This window comes from Mirounga leonina, unplaced genomic scaffold (assembly GCF_011800145.1).
Source record: "Mirounga leonina isolate KUSES-001 unplaced genomic scaffold, KU_Mleo_1.0 Mir_115, whole genome shotgun sequence".
Classification (NCBI taxonomy): domain Eukaryota; kingdom Metazoa; phylum Chordata; class Mammalia; order Carnivora; family Phocidae; genus Mirounga; species Mirounga leonina.
In genome coordinates, this window is record NW_023270268.1 from 84,461,096 (window position 1) to 84,474,233 (window position 13,138).

A 13,138-nucleotide genomic window follows, 5' to 3' on the forward strand; every position below is an offset into this window, starting at 1 on the left:
GGAGGAATAAGGAATAAAGACCTCTCATTCTAGGCCTGGACTTGTTCTGGCCCCCAAGGATGGAAGAAGTGCTCATTTCTGCTTTTGGACACTGCTGACAACCAACAGAGCTAGAGGATGACAAGAAGGAAGGGCTTTGTGCCCTCTTGTCATCCTCTTCCTCCTCTCCCTCCTCTTTGTCTTTAATGGAAGACTAGGATGACATTGAGAACTCACACAAATTTTGCTTTTGACTTTACAGTGGCCCTTGGGAAAAGCTGCACTGGCCTTTATCCATTTGTTACAGGCTGTGGTTCCTTGAGAGCAGGGTTTGGATCTTAACTATTTCTATCCTCATTGCCTAGCAAGTGAATGTATATGAATAATGAATGATATTAAGGGTGAGGGCAAAATCCCTCCTTCCTCCTGAATTCTGAAGGGATTCCATTCTTAGAATGCTTCCTTAACTGGAACTATTCCATTCACAATTCATCAATGAAGTCTTGACAATAACAGCATGCATGCCATCAGTTATTTTCACGATTACAAACCTCCCTAGTTCACTATTTTAAAAATCTCTCCATTTACGCTTCTTGCATTTAGGAGCTTCCTTTCACTTTTTCATCCCATTTCTTCCACGGAATGTTGCTTTAAACTGTTGCTCGAGCTCCCAAGATGCTTGGCCTAGGAGAGCACAGACATCTGCAGCTAATATACCAACATACCACTGTCAAGTTGTCCAAAATCACAGTGCAAACAGCCCTGATTAGAGATAGGAAAACTAATTCTGGGCTGCTGTCACTGATTAGCCTATATGTCCTTGGGCAAGTTGCTTCCCCTCTCTGAACCTCAGTTTCTTTATCTTAAACTGAGAGATTGGGTTAAATGAGCTCTAAAGTCATTGGATTCGCTCAAGTTAGAATTCCAAGGTGCAATCCTAAAGTGCAACCCGTGGTCAGCATGCCTCTGAGTAACTGTTACTCTTACAGTACAAGGTTTCGGGGACTTCCCTTTATTAGCCCCAGCATATGGCCTCGGCGAAAGGCTGTCAGGTTTACCAGAAGAGTCTTCCGGTTTTGAAAGACGATCTTCGCGTTTCCAGTTTTGTTACTAACTCTGAGTGACCTTGGGCAAATTCTCTCTGGACCTCAGAGGAGGGAGGTCCCTGTTACTCAGACGAGGCTCAAAGATCTGAACAGTGACTTGGACAGCTTGTCGCAATTTCTTCTTCTACAACCCGGGTGGCTCAGACCTAGAGCCGGGTTCTGGCCGACCCAAAGTCCCTCTCTGACGTGCAGTCTAAACTTAAACCAGCCGTGAGTGCGCTGGCTTTCGCAGGAGGTAGCTACAGGTGAGTTCTTAAAGGGGCCGCCAGAGCTTGGGTAATACCTGAGACTGATGACTGGGCGTGGGGCACAGGCAAGGGGGTGTGAATGAATGAGCGAGTGAAAGAAGGAACAAATGTTCTCTTTCCACTCTTCAATACATTCACACTTAGAATTAATCACTTAGACTTAAAAACCCTCTAGTAAACCCCTCAAACTCTTAATCTATCTCCCTATTTTACGTGCCTTTCTTTATTCAACCCCCCTCCTCCCAAAAGACTTTTGCTGAAGGGCGAATAAAAAAAAAAATCAGTACAAAGTGGAAGACGGTGCAGAGATTGCACCCCCCCAGCTCCCGCCCAAACTCCTCCCCCTTCCCCCCTTCCAGGCCCCGCCCGCCCCCGCCCCTAATGTGGGTGTTGCAGTCTACTCCTTCCCAAGACCGATTTTCCCGGTTGGGGATCTACCCCCGGGGGCGCCAGGCACTCTCTCCTGCCTAGGACTTGAAAACAGCACGTGTTTAGTGAGGTTAAAGGGTGTCTCGGAACGTGTGTCTTGGATCTGGTGTAGGTGAGGTCACGTCTCTCTTCAGACACCCAGACCCTTCCGGGCCTGGCGCGCTACTCGCTCTGTACCGCGGGACACACCGGTGGGCTAAGGCGAGGTAAAGGCGGACTCTTCCAGGGCCACGACGGACCACCTGTAGAGTCTGTGTGTCAACTCCTTTGTCCTCAGAGCCACTTCGGTGGCGGCCCTTTAAGAGAGGAGACTCACTTGGGATGTTCCCCGGGTCCCCTTTCCCGTTCCCCAGCCCCCTCCCGGCCCTCCTCCCCCTTCCAACCCAAAGGTAGCAGCGCGGAGAGCCCGGGGCTCGGCGCCAGCCGCCTCCTCACTTCCCATTGGCTGAGAGCGCCGGGAAGGCGGTCACGTGGGGGCGCGGCAGTCCAGCTCTGGGGCCGCCATCTTGGCGGAAAGTTTGGGGGGAGAGCGGTTGGGGGCGCGGAAGGAGGCGAGGTTCCGGGGGTGGGGCGGCTGGAGGGGAGAGGGCGAGCGGGTAGTGGGCCGCGGCGAGGGAGGCGGCCCGGGCAGAGGAGGAGGAGGAGGAAGCGGCGGCGGGGGTGCGGCCGCCAAGGGGAACTCCTCCCCCGTTCCCTCACCCCCCTCAGTTCAGCTCCCCGAGCCCCGGGCGGGGCGGGGGGACGTGGAGCGGGGCAGGGCGGGGAAGCCGCCCCGACTGGTCGGGAGCGCACCCCAGCTCCGAGCGCACGCCGCGTGCAAGAACTTTGTGGTGGCGCCGCAGGTGTGGGGGCCCGCGGAGGTGTGCATGTGGGGCGTGAGGGCGTCGCGGAGAGCGGCCGCAGCCCTGTCCGGCCCCCGCTGGAGTAGCCCGGAGGCAGCGAGCAAGGAGAAAGGCAAGCGAGAGGAGGGGGCCCGAGTGGGGTGGGGTGACCAGCTTAGCTGGTCCTGTCTCAGCGCTGTACGGTCGCTACTATCTTAGGGGCCAAGGGTCGGAGCGCCTCTGCACCGCCCCCCCCCCCCCGTAGCAGGTGGGGAATATGCATACTTACGCCAGGAGAGGGGTGGCCCCACGTCTAGGCATTTAGTGCCCTTTGGAGAGGGAGCAGCTTTCGAGGAGAATTGGGAAGCCGGCTTCTGTCTGCTTTTAATTTGTAGGGGTACCCACCCTTAGGTAAAAGCTTTGTAGATTGACTAACACTGCTGGGGTTTGAGGCTCGCTCTTTCACTTAGGAAAACTTCGCCAGGTGGTGGCCTTTTCAAATAGGGCTGGGAGTTTTTCGATTTGAGATTCAGGGGGAAATACTAGTTTAACCACAATTCTGTTCTTTGCTTTAGTTGCTTCTTTTCTGTTTTTAAAGGTGTGTGCCCTCTTCCTGATCCTGGAGAAAAATGCCAGTCCGGAAGCAAGGTGAGAATTTATTTCGGAACTCTCCTGTGTGTGTGTGTGTGTGTGTGTCCTGTGATTGCTGTGTTTTAAAAATGTTTAATTCTGATGAGACAACATCGTTTTAGCCTTACTACTTAGGGAATCTAAGCCTCATACCCTTCAGAAGAGGGAAACATCTAAATGTTTTTCAAACTTTCTTTTTTGACATCTCTCTAGTGACTGGAGAGGCAGTTAATTTCACTCCTCTGAAATGTCTTTTTAAAAACTTTGAATTGGTGTTTTAATATTTTACTTTGTGATTCTTACTAAACACTCTTTTGTGAGCAATTGTAGGATCCAGGCTAAGAGCGCTAGTATTTTGAAACATTTAAGATTTGTATTATGACAAATTGTAGATAATCTGCTTTTGCATATCAGATCAGTTGAAGCTATGTTAACTAATATCTTGATCAGTCTTTTATTGTGGTAGACTACTAGTACACATTTATTAGCAACTGCTTATCGTCCTTTTTATGTGACATATTTAAAAATTTTTTTTGATTATTCTAGGGAATACATATGTTTGTGAATGTAGTAGCATTGATTGAGAGGATTTGGGGAAGTGTTTAGATGTCTTGCAGAATTATTTGCTGCATAAGTAGTGTGTAATTTTAATCAGGCTCTTCTTTTCTTCTCAGACACCCAGAGAGCATTGCACCTTTTGGAAGAATATCGTTCAAAACTAAGCCAAACTGAAGACAGACAGCTCAGAAGTTCCATAGAACGGGTTATTAACATATTTCAGAGCAACCTCTTTCAGGCTTTAATAGGTGGGAATTAAAACTTTATTCGTGACCATTATGTGTTAGCTAGGCTTAATGCTTTTCTGAATTCATTTATTTTAAACTTAACAGAGTGATGTATTTGGTTCTCTGTAAGGCGTTCAGTAAGTTGAACATCAAACTTGTATGTTTGATAGGCCAATATCCTTTCCAAAAATATCTAATAACCAAAAATATCTAATAACCAAATATCTAATAACCAAAAAAACTTTCAGTATGATTATTTCAGTGGTCTTTGGTGACAGTGTTTTATATCCTCAGCATTAACTATTAAAAGATGGAGAAGTTGCAGAAATGTTTCAGGATTCAAAAAATAAAGACTGAATAACTAACTTTTAGCTTGTTTCTATATTTGACTTCTATTTCTCTGAAGTCCCTGAAAATGTTTGAAGAGTTCTGTTATGTTTAAGGACATACATCTCCTTAATATAGACTTCTGTTTAAACTTAGCAATCATGGAGTCAGAATTTTAGACCTGGAAAATTATCTTAGAGATGATTTTGTCATTTTGTCTAATACTATTTTGTAGCCAAGAAAATTGAAACAATATTATTCATAACTAACTTAAATTTAAGGTGGTGCATTGTTTTAAAGTAGAACTTGGCAAACAGTCAAGAGTCCTAAATTCTGTTCCTTACACTGCCATTAATTGAATGGTATATAAGTCATTTGACCTTTTCTAGGTCACTATATTTTCTGTAGAATGTGAATGCACTAGAACAATGGCTTTTAGCCCTTCCTCCACCCTGATTTTAAAGTAGCTAGATTCTTTTTTAAAACAGAATCTCATATTTTGTACACAGTTCCCAATTTATAAAACAAGATGGTGTCTGGCCTCTCCTATAGGTACCTAGAAAAGTGGTCTACACCACAGAACTAGAAAATTTGTCCCTTCCAGTTCTAAGAATGAAATTTTTTTTATTAATCACTGACTATATAAATAGGACATGTACTTCATTGCATTACATTTATTTCCTTAGTAACTTCCAAGTCAATATGTACCTAACATCTGTTTATTAATAGAGTAACTTTTGATGTGTTTGTGGACTACCTTCAAATTAGTGTATTTTGTCAAAAAACTTAACGCTAAATTGATACTCTCTACTAAATTTGTTTTAAAATTAAGATTTTAAGGAAGACCCCTCAGTACACTTGAATAATTTTAAAATCTAATATTATTATAGACTTTTAAAAACCTACGCAAGAATAGAGAACAATATAATTAATATAATTAACTGTAACCCATCTTCAAAAATTATCAACATTCTGTCTTTTTTGTTTAAACTGATGGACATTTTTTACATTTGAATTTCTAAGCTCTGATGTTTAAGGTACAAATGGATGATCAAATTGGATTCCTCTGAAAAAACAGCCAAAAAGAAAGGGAAACATTTTGGGCGCCTGGGTGGCTCAGTTGGTTAAGCGACTGCCTTCGGCTCAGGTCATGATCCTGGAGTCCCGGGATCGAGTCCCGCATCGGGCTCCCTGCTCAGCAGGGAATCTGCTTCTCCCTCTGACCCTCCTCCCTCTCATGCTCTCTGTCTCTCATTCTCTCTCTCTCAAATAAATAAATAAAAAATCCTTAAAAAAAAAAAAAAAAAGGGAAACATTTTTAGTTATTTGGTTTTCTAAATCAACATTAAACCTAGGAATGTTTTATTTAGTAGAGTCACTGTTTAGAAAAAAAATAGTATGACTTGTATGTCGTCGTTTACCTATAGACATAGATGGGTGTAGTCCTTCTCTGTGTGAAGTCTGTGACTTAAGAAAATTAAATGGTCAGTAAAGTAAACAGATTCTACACTTCGATTTCTCTGTAGATTGGAGGTAGATTTGGAGGGTATGTGTGGAGGGATTTTTAAAATATATTCCGCCTTGCCTGTTTTGAATGTTTATCTGTTCTTACACGTAATTGAATTTTAAGAGAATTAGTCTTCTAAGAAGTTTGTATTTGTCAGTCTTCTTAGTCCTGTATAATTTCATTGGTTGTGAATGAATTTACCTTGATATTTAGATTTACATACATTTTAATGTTTTATAGGATGTGATATCAAATTTTGGTGTAAGAAAAATAATAGATTTTAGGAATTTTGAAATGGGTAAATTTAGTAGAGATTTTTATGTGTTTCCATACTGTAATTGAATTGTTTACTAAATTAATAAATGCATTTTTTGTATTTACTGAAATTGGGTTAATTTATTAAACTTTGTTACTTTTGTCAGTTTGTGAAAATTTTTAGGTAAGATTTTCTTTTTGCTTTGCACCTGTATCACTGTTCTTGAAACAGCGTATTAGTGTACTTTAAACCTGTACATCGCCCTAAGCTAAACTAGTGTCTATTGTGTTCATAGTATGTGCTGAAAAATCCTGGATTAACTGTTTTTTCCTTTAGTAGGTGGCACTGTTTTCTGAGCTGGTTACCTGTGGACCATTGGATTTAAGGAGACATGGGTCTTGACCACCTGAGTTGTTTGAAAGTCATTTGGTGCTTAGGTTCTTCACTGCATGAGTTTGGAAATCATTTCCTTAGCTGTAGTGAATTATGTAGTTACTTCTTTGGATTTGCTGTCTGCATAATTATTTATTGATTCTTTGAGCTTGTAGTTTGTATTGACTGTTTTCACGCATTTAGAAGAAGTTTGTGTGGGGCTCTGGGATTTTGGTGTTATAGAAATGTTGATTTATTTTCTCCTTCCCTCTGTAGTTGAAATATGTTAATTAGATCATGTTTCTGGTACCTGGGGGTTGTTCAGAGGAATAGGCATGTACATATTGCATTACATCTGTTCTGAGATAACAATTTTTAAATATTTTAATATCTTTGAATTTGGGGTACATTTTATGACTGATGTATGTTGGAAGTGATTTTACATTCTTAGTGGCACATGAAATAATGGTGCATCTTAGAATCAATATCATCGATTCAGTGAAACATGGCAATCATTGTCCTAGCTATGTTGTTTGCTAGTAACGTTGAAGGATGTCTTGAAGATTTAAAAATTATTGAAAGTAGAACAGTTTTTATTAATTTTGAGTTTCAGCTGGTAAGTTGTTTCTTTAGAGCTGAATATTTAAAGTTATATCTAAAAAAAAATCCATGAGCTATATAGACTTCTTTAAAATTTATTCCCCAAGTATCTGGTGATCATTTTTCTATAAATGGAAAATAAAGTCTGCCTAATTTTAATCCGTGATTTAGATGAGAACACTTTGAAAACTTAATATATTTGATTTTATATTCTCATTTCCTGTACTTATATTTGAAAATTTGTCAATAAAGTAGACTGGATATGGTTTGATTACAAGTCAGAGCCCAGGTGTTCAGGTCCATATTGGTTTGAGGTCATTTATGATTCTTAGGTCAAGACAACCTTAGTAGTCTTCAAAGATTTCATACTAGTCTAGATCCCTGGAGTTACTTACGGGGTCAGAGAATTCATCTGCTTTTCTTGCACACAGGAGAAAAACCTGGGCTCAAGATCAGGCTGACTTTAGAGACTTGAGTAAGTTAAATCACGAGATTTGTATAGTTTGTCTGCAATAAATAGCAAGCTTACTTTAATGCGGTTTTTTAGTTCTGAAATTTTTCAAAATGAAGATGGATTATGTAATAACACTATCCACTTCTGAGATTTTTGGCTCCATTCATTTGTTGCTACTTTATTAATTAAATTTCACTAGGCCTTGTGAACATGGTAAAGGACATTTAAATTTGTAGATACTGGGTTTCAGAAGTATGACTCCTCTTTTTTTAATTGTAAAAAGAAAATGACATTTATCATCTTAACCACTTTTAAATGTAGTTTGATAGTGTTGAGTATATTCACATTGTTGTAAAAACAGTTCAGAACTTACTCCTCTTGCAAAACCAAAACTCTACCCAGTAAACAATACTCCCGGGAGCTTTTCCTCCTGCCCCCAACACCTGGTAACTACCATTGTACTTTCTGTCTCTATGATTTTGACTGCTGTAAATAGCTCATATAAGGGGAATCATACAGTACTTGTCTTTTTGTGACATTTCACTTAATGTTCTTAAAGTGCCTCCATGTTGTAGCATGTGACAGAATTTCCTGTTTAAGACTGAATTTATTTTACTGTATATATATACCACATTTTGTTTATCCATTCATCCATTGATGGACATTTGGAGTATTTTCACCTTTTTTTTTTTTTAAAGATTTTATTTATTTATTTGACAGAGAGAGACAGCGAAAGAGGGAACACAAGCAGGGTGAGTGGGAGAGTGAGAAACAGGCTTCCTGCGGAGCAGGGAGCCTGATGCGGGGCTTGATCCCAGGACCTGGGATCATGACCTGAGCCGAAGGCAGACACTTAAAGACTGAGCCACCCAGGCGCCCCGTATTTTCACCTCTTGGCTATTGTGAATAGTGCTGCTTTGAACATGGGTGTGCACATACCTCTTTGAAACTCTTCTTTCAATTTTTGGGATACCCAAAAGCGAGATTGCAGGATCATATGGGGGGTGTGTGTGTGTGTGTATACACATGCACACATTTTTTTTTTTTTTTAAGATTTTATTTATTTATTTGACAGAGAGAGACACAGTGAGAGAGGGAACACAAGCAAGGGGAGTGGGAGAGGGAGAAGCAGGCTTCCTGCTGAGCAGAGAGCCTGATGTGGGGCTCAATCCCAGAACCCTGGGATCATGACCCGAGCCGAAGGCACCCAGGCACCCCTATATTTTTAATTTTTTGAGGAACTGCTATACTGCCTCCCATAGCAGTTGCGTCATTTTGTAGTCCCACCAACAGTGCACAAAGGTCCCAGTTTCTCCATACTTTTGCCAACACTTGTTATTTTAAGTTTTTTTAATAATAGCCATCCTAATGGATGTGAGATTTTGACTTTTTCAAGTGTATGTAAAAAGTATATTTAAAAAAGCACTTTTTGTGTGTAATACAAGTGTCTCATTTAGTCATCATAGTCCTATGAAGTGTATATTCACCTATACCATTTTATAGATTAGAACACTAAGGCACTGAGAGATTACGTGCCTTGTGCAAGGACCCTCAGATATTAAATTGTGGAGCCAGAAATTGAACTCAACTAATCTGAATCCAGAGCTTCTCCTCATGTTTACTTATTAGGATTTATGTTCTTTATCATAAGTTGAATATATTAATGTGGTAAAGAACACTAACAAGTGTGTTTAACATAGATGTTGATCTGTAGGGTCAGTGGTATTTTAATTTTTATTTTGAAGGAGAATTGTAATTGTAATTATGGAATTTACACATTTTGAAAAGTATTTATTTAGTAATCAAGGTTTGCAAACTTCTAGCTGTAATAGTAAAATGTCAAAATTTCTTAGATTTTTGTTGTTGTTATTTATTGGTTCCAGTCATATTTTAGTTTGTTGCTAACTTCGTGTGTGTGACTTTGCAGACTAGGTTTTAGAAAGGAAAACGTTTATGACAGTATATGGATCATTCTATTGGCTAAAAGTTTATAGAATTGGAGGAAAATTTTATTAACTTTTCAGTTAGTGGTTTTGATTGAACCTGGATTGTTATTTATTTCCTAATAGTTTTGCTTACTACTGCTCTGCTCTGAGGTAGTGCTTTATGTTGAATCTGGTTGAATTCTCTTTGGAACCTTGTAATCAACAGAGTGGTAAAAGCATCTGTAAATAATTCTTCTAGTTTATTTCATCTGTGTAGGGTCAAATTTTTCCTACTAAATTTTTTCTTTTCTAATTATTTTTTTCAGTACACTGTCCAGTCTAAGACCAGGTATTTCATTTATTTGTCATGTCTCTGTGGTCTGGGCACATTTCCACAGCCCTTTTTGGTCTTCTATGACATTGACATTTTTGAAGAATACAGTTCCCCACTGCTCTTATTTTTTTTATATAATGTTTCTAATTTTAGGTTTGTCTGATGTTTGCTTGTGATTAGATTCAGGTTATGTATCTCTAGGGTTCTGTACATTCAGAAGTACAAGATGTCTTCTGCTCTTGATCGGCATTGTTAATTTTGATCACCCAGTTAAGGTGCTTGATTTCTCTATAGTTAGTATTTTTTTCTTGCATCTTGTAAGCAATATGTGGGGGAGACACTTTAATACCTTGCGCATGCCCTGCTCTTTAGCAAAATTTCCCCCTAGCCTTAGCACCCATTGATGACCAGTTTTTACTGTGTTGAAAATGACAATTGAAAAATGACAGTTTTGTAAAAAATAGCAGTCTTTTATGTTCTCCAATTACTACCTGGCATTTTACTGTAAGAGCTCTCCTTCCCCATTTATCTATGTATATGTCTGTATCGTTTTTTTTTTAATCGTTGATAATTTATTACTAACTTTAATGATTTCGGTGCTCAGATTGTTTCAGGTTCATTTGGTCAAAACTCTCTCCAGCTTGCTCTTCTGTCCTTATGACATGCCTTACCACTTTGAGTACTTTCTCACTTTTTGGCATAACAAGATATTCAGGTTTATCTTGTACATATCTTGCCCCAGCCTTGGAATCAGCCATCTCTCTGAGAAGGTCTGGTTTCTGTTGATACCTTGTTTTAAGAAGTATGTGTGTGAAAATACCCTATGACTGTTAGTCAAATAGTATTTCAAATGTGGAAATAACGTATTTTTGGACATTGGCTTGACATTTTTCTTGTTTCTAGGGTGCAAAACACACATTGTAATACATACTTTAAAATTTTATATGATATTCTTTTTGGGGATCAAAATGGCTTTTTAAATGTACATAAGTTTAGAAGAAAGCAGAGTATCTGTTTTTGAGTAGACTTGACTATTGTATATTTTAGTTTATGAAAACATTGTACTTGCTTTTAGTCAATTAACTGATAAAATTTTTTCCCTCTGAAATGGCTGGGTTATATTTCAGTGTTTTTCAGCTTTCCAGTTGCCTTCTTTCTAACTCCAAAACAATTTATTATAAAAAATAATGCATGTTCCATGTAAAGAATTTAAGATCAGTTAAATGTACTTTATATAAAATAATTATAATCAAGAAAATTCTCACTCCAAAGGTAACCTACTTCTTCCATAGGATGAATATCCTTCTAGAATGTTATTATTTATGTATTTATACACACTTTCCTTTTGTAAAACCCCCTACACAAGTGAAACATAATAGAATTGTTTCCTACATAGGAATTGATACTTAAAATCAGTGTGTAAAGTGAAAAATCGTATCAGATTAAAATTACCCTTGAAGATTCTTCTAGAATTTAACACTGTCTTTCATTAACTACAATATAGTTGTTTTTTTCTCTAGTGGAAAGAAATCATTGTTTCTTCAGTTGGGCAACAGACATAGTAGTTGACTTGTGTTTAAGTGATCTCTTGTACTAAAAGCACATAATTCTAGAATCAGACTCAGTGCAGTGAGGTCTATAGAAATGCTCCCATTATTAGAGGCACATGAAAATGGAGACTACCTGAGGGAACGGTTTTCTCCCTTCTCATTTATTATTTGTGATGTTGATTTATTGGGTGGACTGATAGGTAGAATTGCCTTTTTTGGTGAAGGGAGGTGCTGAAGTTAAATTTTCCTAAGTGTACATAGTGTGCATATCATATTAACTATTTTTATCTCAAAATTTATCATTGGATATCTTTCCATATCAGTAGATTTGTACCATCTTAAATGACTGTATTTACATTTTACAGATGTGTAGTTTTATTAATGATTTCCTAGGAGCACTTAGGTATATAATTTTTCTGAATTTTAAAAAACATTGCATTTGTATATGCCTCTTTGTTCTACATTGTTTATTCTATCCTTTGGATAAATTCCTAGAAATGAATTGCTTGGTAAAAGGGGATTTGCATTTTAAAAGGTTTTTGATGTACTTTTTAAAATTACCCTCAGAAAGGTTATATTCAATTTAATTTTTTAGGCAGTATGTGGAATAATGACTAATTCATTATACCTTAAACAATATAGGTATCATCCTTTTTAATATTTTCTATTCTGATGTGTGGAATGTACTTTTAGACATTTTGATGTTTTCTTGTATATTTATTTGATTAAACAACCAACGATATAAGAATTTTCAACTATACAAGAATTTTATGTCATTTAAATTTCTTTTGTGAATTATTTGTTCATGTCATTTGCCCCTCCCACCACTTTTCCCCCCCCTTTTTTTTAGAAGTATAAAATTGTTCTGTTAAGGTCTTTTCTTAACATTTTCCCCATGAAATAAGGTTGTTTTCTAATAGATTAGAGATGTTGTCTATACTGTGTTAAATTATTACAGATTCTTGACTATTTAGACTTCCTACTCTGATCCTTATTTCTTTAGTTTAAGAAATGTTTTTGAGTTTTACCGTTTAGGATGATAAAAGTGGTAACTAAAAGCTAGAAAACTTTCCTCAACCTCCTTCGAGGGTATTTCTGGAATTCTGTACTTCCTTTACTCCTAGTGTTTGCAAACTTTGAATTCTGCAAGAAAATAACAAAGATAAAATGAAAATGATTTACTTAAAATTTTATTTAAATTTGGAGAGGTTTGAAATATGTGATCTTGAGATTTCCCCGAAATACATATTTTTTGGTAGTAGGAATGAGTCTTCTCTGTTCCATTGGACTAATTGTGTGTCCAAGTTTAATTTAGAGAGAAAGCACTTGCCAAACTATAAATGGTAAATAGGAATAGACTGCGTTAAGACTGATCCAGTAGGCTCAACAAAATTAATGTTTCCAATTGTGAATCAACTAAAGGGTAGTTTTCTCTAATACGTGTTTTAGTATTCCTGCATTTTCTCGTGTTCTTGCTTGCTTTAGTGTATCATTATTTTAAAAAGGAAATAAGTTTTTTCAGGGTAGTAAATAAAAATGTAATCAGTCATTTTAATTATATGTGGTGTATATCTGGGTGAGCTGTATGGATTTTCAGATGAGTATGGAATTATTCTTGTCTTAAGTGGCAGTCATTGACTACTTCTGTATTATCCCACTTTCTGTACATTTTCATATTAAAGATTTAAGATTAGAGTTGACTCAAGTGAAATGTTTACATAGGTTTATTGAAGGACTCTGTCATTTTTTTAAAGATTTGTCAGAGAGAGAGAGAGAGAGAGAGAGAGAGAGAGATGGCACGAGCAGGGGGAGGGG

The 13,138-nt window shown here is 38.2% G+C and overlaps 1 protein-coding gene across 9 annotated transcripts in view; it reads left to right on the top strand.

The window, feature by feature from the left end:
- The first annotated feature begins 1,200 nt into the window (after positions 1 to 1,200).
- The window catches only part of DLG1 (discs large MAGUK scaffold protein 1), a 252,742-nt gene continuing 240,804 nt past the window's right edge, over positions 1,201 to 13,138 (top strand). For 6 of the 9 annotated variants that reach the window (XM_034999870.1, XM_034999874.1, XM_034999875.1 and 3 more), the window contains exons 1-3: positions 2,455 to 2,716; positions 3,182 to 3,231; positions 3,888 to 4,019. In XM_034999870.1, coding sequence (XP_034855761.1) covers positions 3,213 to 3,231; positions 3,888 to 4,019 — 151 coding nt within the window. In that variant the 5' untranslated portion in view covers positions 2,455 to 2,716; positions 3,182 to 3,212. Of the gene's footprint in view, positions 1,331 to 1,784; positions 1,875 to 1,950; positions 1,969 to 2,454; positions 2,717 to 3,181; positions 3,232 to 3,887; positions 4,020 to 13,138 lie in introns of those variants that run through there. The other 3 variants (XM_034999873.1, XM_034999872.1, XM_034999871.1) reach the window with 3 other exon arrangements.